This window comes from Stegostoma tigrinum, chromosome 5, assembly GCF_030684315.1.
Source record: "Stegostoma tigrinum isolate sSteTig4 chromosome 5, sSteTig4.hap1, whole genome shotgun sequence".
NCBI classification, from domain to species: Eukaryota; Metazoa; Chordata; class Chondrichthyes; order Orectolobiformes; family Stegostomatidae; genus Stegostoma; species Stegostoma tigrinum.
In genome coordinates this window covers 26400542-26415910 of record NC_081358.1, presented here as the reverse complement: position 1 = coordinate 26415910, position 15369 = coordinate 26400542, and the positions used below count along the sequence as shown (strand labels likewise).

The 15369-nt window shown below is 39.3% G+C and overlaps 1 protein-coding gene across 2 annotated transcripts in view; it reads right to left on the bottom strand.

Annotated features, from left to right (window-relative positions):
* ube2wb (ubiquitin conjugating enzyme E2 Wb) overlaps positions 1-15369 on the bottom strand; it is a 49630-nt gene that overhangs the window by 20144 nt on the left and 14117 nt on the right. Inside the window, exons 3-4 of one of the 2 annotated variants that reach the window (XR_007247434.2) lie at positions 12960-13062; positions 2482-2647 (exon numbers count right to left, since the gene is read on the bottom strand). Coding sequence is in view for 1 of the 2 variants with exons in the window: in XM_048529847.2 (XP_048385804.1) it covers positions 2492-2647; positions 12960-13062 (259 nt within the window). In the remaining variant the exon portion in view is untranslated. The remainder of the gene's footprint in view (positions 1-2481; positions 2648-12959; positions 13063-15369) is intronic. The other variant, XM_048529847.2, reaches the window with a different exon arrangement.

The following is a 15369-nucleotide window of genomic DNA, read 5'->3' as shown; positions in this document are numbered from 1 at the left end:
GCCTGCAACGGTAGTCGATTCACCAACTTTAGGTACATTTAAGTCGTCATTGGATAAGCATACGGACGTACATGAAATAGTGTCGGTTAGATGGGCTTCAGATCGGTGTGACAGGTCGGCACAACTTCTAGGGCCGAAGGGCCTGTACTGTGCTGTAATGTTCTATGTTCTAACTCTCCATGCCCCAAAATTATCTTTGGATTTAAATTTCTTCCTTTATTTTCTTCACTCTTACATTCCCATCATCTCCAGGTATACCATATACCATTGCATATTGTATATTTCTTGCCCTCTAGGGAAAATGCCTTCAGAATCCTTATATCTGGAGATCCCCCTGTAATTTTCTCTACCATTTTCATCAACATACCTCTGTGACAAAGACTTGTGTCCCTGTTCTTTACGCCTGGGTGGCACTGAAATGCTCTCCATGCTAAAAATGCTACTTCAATAAAGCGTTGTTTATTTTGCTGATTCTGATCCCTTGCTGGGGAAAATACAGACTTGAAAAGCAGGATGTTCAGCTTCTGATCTATATGGGATTAGTTAATTTTAGCAGGTTAACAGAAAAAGTGCAACAATGAGTTTTAATAGCCAGTTGGAGAAATGTTCATAGTTGCAGCGCTGCCACACTCATTCAGGCTCAACTCGAATACTGCATCAAGTTCTGAGCACCACACCCTAGGAAGAGTGTAACGATTGTCACAAGGTGCAGAGGATTCACAAGAAGTTGTTCACCCCGGAACCCATTTGGGCAAGTATACAGATCGGAGAATCCGGATCTGCTCTCCTCGGAGAAGGTTGCAGGGGATTTGATTGAGATATTCAAAATCATGGGGAGTGTGGAAAAATCAAGAGTAACAGGGCAGTGATTCAAGGTGATCGCTACATGGAGATGGAAAGCAGGGATTGCACAAGGTGATTTGTTTTTTCCAGACAGAAGCACGTGCCACAGTTAAATGATCTCTTTCTATGCTATAACTTATGAATAATCTGTCAACTTCAAAATTGGTACCTGGCTGTTGTCTCTTTTTTTTCTGGAGTTCTAATTTTGACAAAGATCTGTTGTGAGGTACATTATCAAATTACCTTTAAAGTCCATATGCACCACATCATCATCATTACCCTCATTAACCCCAAAGCAAAAATAAACTCTAATAAATAACTTAAATATGATGAATTCTGTGCTACCCTTCTTTAATCACTTCACATTTGCCAAGTGACTACTAACTCTGCAAACCACACTGAGGTTAAAAGGATTGGCCTGTATTTGCCATGCTTATTATTGCATACTTGTTTGTGCAATTCTCCACACCAAACATTTCCAGAAAAACATTTTCATCTATTTTGTCTCCAGACATAAAACAAGAACACTAACATATTTAGAAGGATAACTACATAATTAAGAGAGAGCAAATCTGTTAATTATAGAAAAAAACAGACAAAACGTTAAATCTTCCACCAAAATTTCCCTCTGAATGTTTAGGCAAATATTTTGTACAATCGCAATTTCAGATTCTACAAAGAAAACGTTTTTCAGATTATGGCAACATGATACCTTAAATAATGTTCAACAAAACTGCAACACATTGACTCAACAGCTATCACGTCAAAGGTACTATTCACTGAATATTTCTGGGCCCTGGCTTGTAAAGAAACTCAATGGACATTCAAACTGAGTATCTGCTGACAGTAAAGTTGCTTGGAATACTACTTGAAGTCATTAAAAGCAAGACACTGTTATAACATTTAGAGTAAATGAATGAATAACACTCTCACCAAAATAAAAACAATTGATGCTATTGCTGCCAAACTAATATAGTCAGTGGTACTACGAGACCAAGGGTAGTTTACCAAACTTATTGTCAACTTAAGATGTTATCTAACTACAACTTGTTATGAAACCATATCTTAAATTATTTCTCCACTTTACAGTTATCTCTTCCAAGTTGCTTACAGCCCTCCCACAATCCTTGTAATTGATCCCAGTAAAACAATGCGGCATTTCTCGCCAAGGCCGAGTAAAGGAGCTTTTAGGATTCAAGTACAAATTTGCTAAGTAATCTGAAAATTCAACCATCAGGGTGCAGATCAATGTATATGAGCAAATCATTTGAAATTGTTAGGAAACTTTTTGAACAACTATTATACACCTTGGCCACAGCAATAATTCCCAAATCCCAGGTTTTACTCTGCTATTCCAAATCAACTATGAACAACGACACATAATATGTCAACGCATTCTCCTGACCCCTTTCTCCTGATGAGAACAACAATCTAAAAAAAACTATCCATGAGAATCAAGTCAATATGTAGCATATTTTCACAGTGGATTTTATTTTTTCAGTAAACATCATAATTGCAAACAGGTACCTCAGTTATAGAGAATTTCTCATCTTTCTTTCTCTCTGCCAGTTTAAAAAAAAATCAGATTCTAAGGATGCAAAAATTGTTTGCTTGATAAATTATAGCTTTGACTCTAACCTTGGATTACCTTTTCTTTGCAACTGGAAAGCATGCTGATGATGCTAAGACAGACTGACTGCACAGAGAGAGCTGGAGACCAGTCTTCTGTCAAAATGGAGAGGCAAATATGTCCATTGCTGTAAACGTGAGGATGAACTGGAATATTATCACCAGTGAAAATAACCTAAAAAAAGGGAACATTTTCAGTATTGTACAATATTATTTAATATGTTTGTCTACAACTTTACTGCCTGAATTTATCTATTTTTGCAATAACAAAATTGTCACATTTCTACAGTTTTAGTTTTATTACTCAGTCTATAAACATTTCATAAATTTATTGATGCAAGTTATACTACAATTCAGCCGTAAGTTGAATAAAACATTGTAATAACTTTGAACAAACAACCCTTGGTCACCAAATTATAAAGTTAGTATTAACAGAATCTACAGCTATTGATAGATTGCTGGAAAACAAATTTTTGCTTAATTTTTGAACCACGGACAGAAAAAAAGGCGCATACAAGAAAAATCTACAAACGCACTGACTTTGTTTCATTCTTTGTTATTATTTAACTTCACAGATTGTATGACTGCATTGTCATAATGGGGATAGGATCTCAACCTTATGCTGACTTATGAGTACTTTGTGCAGTGCAACCTTTACAACTGCTCAAATAGCAATAGGCTGAATTACGTTAAATAGGTTAAATGAGCCAAAGTGAACCAACGTGAAAACTGTAATGCTTAGATAATGACAACAGTCCAAAATATAATTGGATTTACTAGGATAGGGCTCAAACAGTTAAGAATAATGATCCCAGAACAATATGTTTCTTCTCATTTAATGAGAATTGTGTTTCATTCACTAGCATAAAAGGAAATCAAACATGTGCTCAAGGATACTTGCAATATTTTATCACTATGTAGAGAATTAGTTACAGTTCTAAAGCTAATACAAATGTTAACATATTACTTGCCTTTGAACAATGCCAGAATTAAAAACATGTTTCTTCATTCAGTTCCTGTTATATCTACTAAATACACACACAGACAAATTTTATACATACACGCATAACCCCCACGTTTAGCTATTTCAAGCAAAACGATACATCATCAGACCAAAATCCACAGCGGTTTAAACAAGTTTTTTCAGAACCCTGACCATCTAAATTGTACGATAATATTTGTAAAGAAGTGGATGATCACACAATCATGTATTTCAGAAAATACCCTAGAACCAAAAGAAACTCTAAGCAGTTAATTTTGAGTCAAAACAAATTTGTTTTTACAGCAGCAATGCCCAAAGACAGCTTTCTTGCAAGAAGAAAAAGTTCACTTATTTGTAAATGAAAAAGTAAACACCGTCATTAAGATGGTCTTTTGTTCAAATTACTCTACCTTTCCTTAAAGAAAATGATAATCACTAAATGCGTCTATATTTTTCTAAAGACATCAATGCAAGTGCTGCAGCCAATGACATTACAAAGCATTTAATTTCTTCAGAGATAGTAGGAACTGCCGATGCTGGAGAATCCGAGATAGCACAGTGTGAAGCTGGATGAACACAGCAGACCAAGCAGCATCAGAGGACCCGAAACGTCAAGCTTTCCTGCTCCTCTGATGCTGCCTGGCCTGTGTTCATCCAGCTTCACACCGCGTATTCTCTAATTTCTTCACAGCATTGTTTGAATCACAATGTTTCTCAACTGGTAGAATTTGTGCTAAAGGCATCAAGACTGTATCACCTAAGGTACAAGAATGCCAGGCCAAATAGGTCTGAAAAAATAGCAGCCAAAGACAAAAAGGTCTGAAAGTGCTTTCTGGGATGAAGAATCAAGTGTTAAAGCATTTTAAATGATCTGCAGTGAAATGCAAATGCTTCAATAATGGGTGAAATTATTAGACTTCAAGTGCACAAAAATGTTACTTTGCCCTTCAAGTTTATTATGGTCAAGACAGTAGAAAAGAATGTTGGTATCAAATCAAAGTGCCCTCAGCAATTACAGCATTCAATGCAGTGTAACTCAGGATGAAATCCATATGAGTGCCAGAACATGATCCTTCGAACTTATGCACATATGAAGCAAAACGAGAAACTCAAGTTTCATTTCAAAATCTATTTTTTAATGTGACGCCATGTCACCCCCCTTCTCAAGGCCACTTAGGTACAAGGAGACAAACAGTAGCCTTGCCACAAATACCCACACTGAATGACTAAATACTTTTTAAAAAATGAAATACCACTAAAAATAACCAGCAGTAGCACAGTAACATTGAGCACATAATTTAAACTGCACATATTATAACTTAACATTCATTAAATTAAATCAAAAATGTCTTAAAGTACTTAAAACATATTCATGCAAGTTTCAGCCACGCTGTCCACATTTTCTCTTGGCAGGAGACTCAGTGAAGCCCTTCTCCCCCTTAAACATGTGCCCACGCTGTCCCATTGTAATGAGTCCCTCTCCCCCGCCAGGTAGTCAATCCTGGTGCTCTCCAACCAGAAACCTTAATGTAGTAGGAAATCACTGCCTACTGGAAGAGCAGGTATGCAGCATTCAAGTTGGACAACCTGGACCTATACAGAAAATCCAGATATGGCCTCTGCAAAGTCAGAGATGCCAAGAGATAGTACAGGACCAAGTTAGAGGCCCAAACCAAATGTCCGAGCAACTGCTGCCTGTGGCCTAAGCAACATGATGGGACACAAAATGAAACACAGCAAGATAGTGGCCAAAGGCACATGGTTCTCTGATGAGTTCACTGCTTTCCGTGCTCGGTTCAAACAGAATGCAAATGGCGCAGTAACACCTGCCGTGACAGACCCGGATGCACCTGCTCCCTTCGTCACTACTGCAGACATCAGATCAGTTTTCCCGAGAGTCAACCCAAGGAAAGCAACAGGCCCGTATGGAGTCTCCAGCCGTGCACTTAGATCCAGTGTGAACCAGCTGGCACAGGTATTCACTGACATCTTTAACTTCACCCTCCTACAAGGTGAAGTCCCTGCCGGCTTCAAGAAGACCAGTACCTAAGAAAGCACATGCAACGTGCTTTAACGACTACTGTCCAGTGGTTCTGGCCTCCATAATCACGAAGGGCTTCGAGAGGCTTGGTCATGGCTCTCACCAACTTTACCCTCCCAGCCTGCCTCTATCCCATGCAATTTGCCTACCGATGTAACAGTCCACAGCAGATGCCATTTCCCATCCCTACACTCATTCCTGAAATATATGGGCAACAAGGGCCTGCCTGTTGACTACAGCTCTGCCTCAACACCATTATCCCCTCCAGACTAATCTCAAAATTTCAAGACCTAGGTCTCAGCTCTGCCCTCTGCAACTGGATCCTCAGCCTCCTGACTTGTAGACTACACCACCTTCCCGATAACAATCAACACCGGAGGTCCCCCTAGGATGCATTCTCAGCCACCTACTATAACCCCTGTACACCCACAATGGTGTGCCAAATTCCAAATAAATGCGATCCACAACCTCTCTCTCAATGTTGGCAAGACAAAAGAACTGATCATTGACTTCAGAAAGAAGAGAGAAGAATGCATCCCTATCTACATCAACAGAATGCAGGTCGAGAGCGTCAAGTTCCTAGGAGTGATGATAACTGACACTATCCTGGACTTCCCAGGTAGATGTGACAGTCAAAAAGGCACAACAATACCTCTTTGTCCTCAAATGGCTTAGGAAATTTGGCATGTCCATAGGGACCCACACCAACTTTTCCAGATGCACCACAGAAAGCATACTATTCAGGTGCACAATGGCCTGTATAACAACTGCTCTGCCTGGGACCAGAAGACACTACAGAAGGTTGTGTGCACAGCCCAGGCCATCACGGAATCCAACCTTCCATCAATAGACTTTATTTACGACTCTCATTGCTGCGGAAAGGGTGACCAACATCAAAGACCCATTACACCCCAGTCTCCTAAAATCTTTTCTGTCAGGCAGAAGACACAGAAGTTTGAACCAATGCACCAACAGGTTCAAGAACAGCTTCTTCCCTACCATTATTAGACTGATGAAGTCTAACTTCAAATAACGTTGGTCTTGCTTTGTGCACGTCCTGTGAAGTGCAATCTATATGTCTCACGCTGTCCAAGACTTTTTCACCCAATGATCTGTACATTTTTGCTTATTATAAATAGCCTGTAGTGCTCGCAAACAAAGCTTTTCACTGTACTGAGGTATACGTGACAGTAAATCAGATCAAATCAAATATACATGGCCTGTTCCGAAATCTCTGGCCTTCACTTACACATTTGACAGTCTTTTCCCAATCTTTACTGGCACAAATGGGACAACACTTGCAACAATAGGTGACTGGAGGAAAAGTCAACAATTTGTCAATACTTTGTTGACACTTGGGTTGGGGGAGGAGCAACTACTTCTAAGTTAGGCTTCTAGGGATCTGGGGTTGCTGTAATTGGATATGTGCATATGTTTGGTTCAATTTAACAGTCATTCAGGACTTAGACCAGGTATTTAATTGTCCAACTCTTCCTGGACAATTATTAACTATCCCAGAAACCTCTGAATTCAGATTTAAAATGGATACATTTAGAGCATTCTAACACTGGCGGAATTGCCAACAGAATTTTAGAATTCTTAGTCAATTCCCTCAGAAATTGCTACTTCTGGGATTTCAGAGTTTCAATATTCAACTTTAGTTTGCGCTTCAGAAAAAAACAATGTAGCTAGTTGAAAATACAGGCCATTATCTCACAGTGTAATAGATAAAGTTAAAGCTGCTGCTTGCAAGTATTCTACCAAACTATCATCCTCAGGTCCTTTACTGACTTCTTTACTTCTTGTTAAACCCTATTTTTATGTTTTGAAAATTTGTTCCCATAAGCCAAAATGCTGTTAAGTTCATCAAAGATTTGCTTTTAGAAGATCCATGATTGTTTCCATTGATATAGTCAAGCATTTTAAACTTTATCTTTGAGCATTCATTCTAAAAGATTTCCAACGTTTACTCAATTTGTCTACAGTCAATGAATTCATCTATTCTTCCAGTCTTAAACAAAGATATTGCAATAGCTATTCTTCACTCAATGGCACAATTTGCCAACTTAAAAAGTTTGAAATTCCATTGCAATATATATTATGCACATTTTTTGCACTCCGTTCTTGCAAGCTACTACAAAAACATACAAAGAATAGCATTATAATAAAAGCAAAGAAATGCAGATGCTGGAAATCTGAAACAAAAAGAGAGCTGGAGAAACTCAGCAGGTCTAGTACAATTTGTAGAGAGAAATACAGAAGTAATTTTGTTTCTGGTGACCCTTTGTCAAAACTGAAAACACCTGGGAAAGGGCAGGCTATTTATGCTGATGACAGGGTCTTTTTTTTGGGGGGGGTGCGCAGCTGGGTAGGAGAAAGGGTGTGAAGAAAATACATGGAGCCCAGACAGCGTGTACAAAAAAAAATGGACAAAAAAAAATGATAAGCTGACAGAGATATAAATGCTCAGTAGGGTGCTAATGAAAAGTGCAAGTGGTTGAAAATGAATCGGCTGGACTGGGAGCAATCAATTCAAAACCATTCCTGGGGTGAGAGAAGGATAATGATCACAGAGGAGGGTGCTCATATCCTGAAATTGTTAAACTCAATGTTGAGTCCTGAAAACTTAAGGTACTAGGCAGAAGATGAGCTATGTGTGCTACAGAGCTAAACTCATCATCCTGTTAGGATGCCATGAGAGAGTGCTTTTAATTATTTTAAGTTGGAGCAGATCTGAGGAAAATATATCTAACTCAAAGATTTGAACATGAGATGTTTTATCCATTAAATTCTCCAACTCTGCAATGTATATTGCAATGGTTTTCAGTGTTAAGTTAATTATCTCCTACACATGCATATACCATAGCTAATGTACTGAAGTACACAAACCTACACAGGGTATTTGGTGATTTAGGAAGAACCGTGAGCAAACAACCTAATCTCCATTGTTCCAAGTACCACCATCAGCAAAAATATAATGTTTGTCACGGTATTAGCATCTTTGCATTTTGAACAAGTGGTACACGCTCCCCCAACTCTTTAACATGAACTTTCAAGTTCTACGTGAAGCATGGCAGCATCTTTATACTATTTTCAGTATCTTTCCTTGGATAGCTGGCCATTTGAGATTTGGGAAAACAAGATCTGGCCACGGAGATGCTTTTCAGTCCATCATAATTGATTCTGCAGGAGTTTCCCCTGAATGCTTGTACAGCTTGACTTCAAGAAGGACAACATCTTTGGTGATTATTCCACTGAGACTGGAAAATGCAGTCAAGGCATTATTAGTTAAATATTTCCAGAACTCTTATGCGTCATTGATACGTAGTCCAAGTATCACTAAAACACAGGTGATGACAATGGTCTCCACACTAAGACTTGTGCAGATCTTTGCTGTGAAACAACTGCCGCCACAGTTTATAGAAGGTTGAGCTGATGCAACAAATCTGGTCTTTGGTCATGACTGAGTTGGAACACTTTTTCATTTAGATTATATTTAACACTTCATCAAAAATTAAGTAAATAAGTGCCCAAAGACCTGAAATTCAAGAATCAGCCTGTTCACATCAACTGAAGACCCTTAACAAAAATTTGTGATCCTGAGTAGACTTCTTGCTTGATGAGAAGGTCAGCACTATATGCATGATATACACAAGTATACATGTAGTGAATTTGAAATAACAAATTATGCTAACAGCCTAATCACTTACGAAGAAATACTCTTTTGAGATATGTCATTAATTTTACTTTAGTGCTTCAAATGAGAAATATTGTGAACTGATCTGACCAATTATTTTTCGTTAGGTCAATTAAGTCAGTCTGATTTTTAAAATTCATTCAAAACTAATCATTTGAGCAAGCAACTGTAACTTCAACTTAACGTCCAGAACTCAAAATGTATTCCATTTCACTCGTCCAATTCAGAGACCAATGGTTCCTTGGCCAGAAATAAGGTTGTTCAGAAATCCTGCAGTCTCCAGTCTGTTATCAACCCTGTTGAGTAGGGACCACTACTATTTCTATCATGTTGCTCCATATCCTAAGTATTCAATTTTGATCAGCCAGTATTAACATTCAGAATGGTAAATATGAGAAGTGTTTAATTCAGTAGGCCAGCTAGCTAGACCGAGGTTCATTGCTCAAGGACGTATACATTGCTTGATAAACTGAATGGATAGCTTGAAGTGTGCGGTGGCAATCTGGAACTCACTGCCTGTAAGGGATAAATCCTCATAATGTTTAAGTATTTAGATGTACATCTGCAATCCCAAGGCATACAGGTTAGGGGCAACAGCTATAAAATGGGATTAGAATACTTCGATGGTTGTTTCTGACCAGTGCAGACTTGATTTCCCAAAGAGCCTTTTTCTATGCGGTAGACCTCTACGGCTCAAATTATTTTCATAAGTTCATTTGAAAGCACTAGCTAAAGAGTCATACAGCATGGTTACAGACCCTTTGGCCAACTCACATGCGCTGACTAGATGTCCTGATCTGACCTAGTTCCATTTGCCAGCATTTGGCCCATATCTCTCTCAACCGTACCTATTCATATGCCCGTCCAGGTGCTTTCTAAATATTGTGACTGTACCCGCCTCCATCACTTCCTCTGGCAGCTTGATCTATATATGCACCATCACTCCGTATGAAAAAATTGCCCCTCAGCTGCTTTTTAAATCTTTCACCTCTCACCTTAAACCTACGTATCTAGGTTTGGACACCCCCATACTAGGAAAAGAACCTTGGCTATTCACCCTATCCATGCCGTTCCTGATTTTACACACTTCCATAAGGTCACCCCTAAACCTCCATCGCTCCAGGGACAAAATCAAAGCCTATCGAGCCTCTCACTTTAGCTCAAACCCTCCAGTCCTAGCAACATCTTTGTAAATCTTATCCACACCCTCTCAAATTGAGCAATATCCTTCTCATAGAAGTACGTACGCAGTATCCCAAAAGTGGCCTCACCAATGTCCTGGACAGCCACAAAATGACATCCCCATTTGTTTATTTAATACCAATGAAGGAAACTTACCAAACAACTTCACTACCCTGGCTACCTGCAACACCACTTTCAAGGAACTATGGACCTGTATCCCCAGGTCTTTTTGTTTAGCAACACTATCCAGGGACCTACTATTAACTGTGCAAGTCCTGCCCTGCTGTGCCTTACCAAAATATATCACCATGCATTTATCTAAATTAAACTCCATCTGCCACTTCTTGGCCCAACAGCCAATCTGATCAAAGCCCCATTGTACTCTGAGGTAACTCTCTTCACTGTCTACCACACCACCGATTTTGGTTTCATCTGCAAACTTACAAACTATACCTCCTATATTCACATTCAAATCATTTACATAAATGACAAACAACAGTGGACCCAGTACTGATCCTTGTAGCACAGCACTCAAATCCAGAAAACAACCCTCCATCACCACCCTCTGTCTCCTATTTTCAAGCCAATTTTATATCCAATTGGCTAGCTCTGCTGAATCCTATGCAACTTAACCTTAATGATCAGAATACCATGTGAATCCTTGCTGAATGCTTGGCTGAAGTCCACATAAATGATGTCTACTGCTCTGCCTTCAATCTCCTGTGTTACCCCTACAAAAAAAACTCAATGAAGTGAGTGAGACATGATTTCTCAAACAGAACGCATTGCTGACTATCCCTAATCGGTCCTTGCCTTTCCAGATGCATGTAAATCCTGTCCCTCACAATTTTCTCCAACAACTTGCCCACCACTGACACAAGGCTCGCTGGTCTATGGTTCCTTGGCTTTTCCTTACTGCCTTTCTTTAAAAAGCACCACATAAGTAAACCTCCAGTCTTCTAGCACCTCACTTGTGGCTAACAATGATACAAATATTTCAGCAAGGGGTCTAGCAATCCCTTCCCTATCTTCCACAAAGTTATGGGAAACACCTGATCAGGTCCCAGGGATTTATCCACCTTAATAATAAAATGTGAGGCTGGATGAACACAGCAGGCTCAGCAGCATCTCAGGAGCACAAAAGCTGACGTTTTGGGCCTAGACCCTTCATCAGAGAGGGGGATGGGGTGAGGGTTCTGGAATAAATAGGGAGAGGGGGGGAGGCGGACCAAAGATGGAGAGAAAAGAAGATAGGTGGAGCGGCCCACCTGCAGTTCCCATTATCATTTATCCACCTTTATGTGTTTTAAGACTTCCAGAACCTCCCCTTCAGTAATATAACTCTTTTTAAGACATAATTTTTTATTTCCTCAAGTTCTATGTCCTTCACCACCATAAATACTGGCACAAACATTCATTTAGTATCTCGTCCAGCTCCTGTGATTCCACACATAGACAGCCATATTGAGTTTTAAGGGGCCCTATTCTCTTCCCAGTTATGCTTTTGCCCTTTATGTACTAATAGAATCTCTTTGGATTCTCCTTAACTATGTCTCCTTTTTGCACTCCATTTCCTCCTTAAGTATATGCCTAATGCCCTTATACTCTTCTAGGATTACCTTGATCCCAGCTGTCTAGACCCGATATATGTCTCCTTTTTCTTGACCAGAGCCTCAATTTGTCTCATCATCCAGCAGTCCTACACCAACCAGTCTTGTCCTTCACATTAACAGTAACAGACCATCTCTGAACTCTTGTAATCTCATTCTTAAAGCCTTGCATTTCTCAACCATTCCTTTACCTAATAACCTTCCCAATCAACTTTTTCAAGGTCCCATCTAATACATCAAAATTGGCCTTGCTCTAATTTAGAACTTTAACATTTTGGTCAGTTCTATCCTCTTCCATAACTATTTTAAAATTAATAGAATTATAAATCACTTGCTCCAAAGTGCTCCCCCATCGATACCTCAGTCATTTGCCCTGCCTTGTTTCACAATAGAAATTCATGCATTGCTCCTTCTCTAGCTGGTACATCCACATATAGAATAAGAAGGTTTTCTTGAACATACTTATTAAATTCTTCCCCATCCAAGCCCTTAACACTATGACAGCCCTAGTCTATGCTTGGAAAGTTGAAATCCCCACTATACAGCGGTATTTTTCTTACAGATATCTGAAATCTCCTAGCATATTTGCTTCTCAATTTCTTGCTGCCCATTGGGGAGCCAGAAATATAATCCTAAAACGGTGATCATTCCTTTCTTATTTTCAAGTTCCACACACATAACTTCACTGGATGATCTAAGGTTTTGGAGTAGATTTGTAGATTCACTGGATGATCTCCATGGAACATCCTCCCTAAATACAGTCATAATGTTCACCCTAACCAAAGCCTTAATGTGATTAGGAATATATTGGGCCAACCTGTAGCACACACATAATAAAACATGAGATCATGTGGGTTTCCACATGGATGTTATATTGAATTTGTACATTATTTTATATTAGTTTCACCATTTTTTAAAAAGTAAACATTCACTTACAGAAATAAATATTACAGCCATAAGGTTCTGTGTACTCACCTGAGGTGAATCAAAAGGGTAACGACCACTGAATTTGAACAGAAGCTGAAATTTCTCTCCTTCATAGAGTGTGCCTGGCGCTCCTTCCATGTCTACAATCCATCTGCAAAATACAAAATAAATTATACTGCTGGCACAAGAATGCAATTATTCACATAGCTATGTCAACAGAGCAACAGTTGCACCTGACTACTTTTCTGTTGAGGAAAACAGTGAACTTTGTATTCAAACACCCATATGTTTAATACTTAACTTCATATATATTTAAAGGCGCACACAGATTTTGAACTTTATCAATATCACACAGGCTGATGAGAATGGAGGAGAACTTTGATTCCTCCTAATTGAATGCATGATCTCACACATGCCCACACTAACCTCCATCTGCCAAGCTTTTGATCATTTATTCAAAAGATCTATATCCCATTGTGGATTCCTTATGCATTAATCACAACCATGGCCTCCCCGCTATTTTTGTGCTGTCAGCAAATCTGGATACACTACACTCTGCCCCTTCTCCAACTCATTTAAGCAAAGAAAAACAATTGATGCCATGGGACAGATCCCTGTGGCAGTCTAGTAGTTGCCTTTTTCAAACCTGGAAGAAGACCTGACACTTTCTTCTGCACGTAAAGCAATCCTCAAACTATGCTAACATACTACCTCTAATATCATGAGATCCAATCTTCTGCTTTAGCCTTTATGCAGCGCCTGAGTACTTTCTGAAGATCCAAATACACTATATCTACCTGGATGTCAGTTTGCTCGCTGAGCTGGAAGGTTAGTTTTCAGACATTTCGTCACCATTCTAGGTAACATAATCAGTGAGCCTCCGATGAAGCGCTGGTGTTATGTCCTGCTTTCATAACACCAGCGCTTCGTCGGAGGCTCACTGATGGCGTTACCTAGAATGGTGACGAAACGTCTGAAAACTAACCTTCCAGCTCAGCGAGCAAACTCACATCCAGAAACTCAACCTGAGCTACAAATCATCTCAAAACTCATTATATCTACCTGCTCCCCTTTATCAAATCTGCTATATATCTCTGTGGAACTCAAGGGAGTTTGTCAAACATTGTTTCCTTTTCACAAAATCTTACAGACTCGTTGACTTGATAAGCTTTTCTAAAGGTCCTATTTCTTCCTTAACAATGGATGCCACCATGTTTCCATTGACAGATGTGTGATGAAGACTGAGTGAGAGAAGTGGGAAATTGGTGCAAGGGGGACAGCAATGCTTTAACTATGGTTTACTGCATGAAGTAAACTCTCCACAGTGAGAGGCAGGAGAAGGTATAAAGCATTGAATGGGGGACACTGTGCTGCAGTGAGACCATCAGTGCAGTGGTGTCTCAAACAACAGCGTGGCATGAGTACAGGTTAAGAAACCGGTTGGTGAACATTTCTAGCCTTTAAAATAAAAGGTAAGGTCTTCAGTTTACAGTTATGTCTCTTAAAAAATGTATTATTAAATAAAAGATAAAAACTGTTTATTTTTTAAAATACAGAAGTGAAATACTCAGAGTGGTAACGGCGTGGAACGCCCTGCCTGCCAATGTAGTTAACTCAGCCACATTAGGGGCATTTAAACAGTCCTTGGATAAGCATATGGATGATGATGGGATAGTGTAGGGGGATGGGCTTAGATTAGTTCACAGGTTGGCGCAACATCGAGGGCCAAAGGGCCTGTTCTGCGCTGTATTGTTCTACATTCTAAGTATCATAACAGTAAAGTTTAAAGGTAGTTTACAGAGTCCCTCTGTGCCAATGTGAAAAAATCTGGGGACCAGTAACCCAGTTTATTCCTTCAGACCCCATTAATAACTGGTAAGCTATCAACATTTTATATAGTTTGTCAAATGCAACAATGAAGGTCAATTGTTCTAATCTGCCATCAAGAGGCTCCCCTTTCTGTGGCCATCTTATTTCAGAGTGTAAAAGCTCCCTTTTAGAAAAGCTGATCACTGAAGGACTACACTTGGTAAATTTCAGCACTTACCAGGCAAACTGCGAGGTACAAAGACTCAGAGTTTCATGCTGAATAACATATTTATCATAAATTTCAAGACAGCCTTCAGTCATGCTGTTGGCTGTAATAATGTTGGTCACTGCAATAAGCCGTCCAAATATATTTTGTTTAGAAACGCACCTCTACTGCAACTACCTTTACAGTATAACAACTGAGGATAACAATATGACCCTATTCTTTATAACTCAACTAACTACAGAAGGTAATTTATATTATGAACGAACATCAATCTGGTGAAATGGTCTACATGTTGTCAAACCCATTCAGAGAATCACAGAAGTGTTACTGTGCAGGAGTCCATTCAGTCCACTATACTTGCTCTTCTTCATTAAATGAGCATTACTACTTGGTGCCAAACTCCTGCTTTACCCCACAACTTTA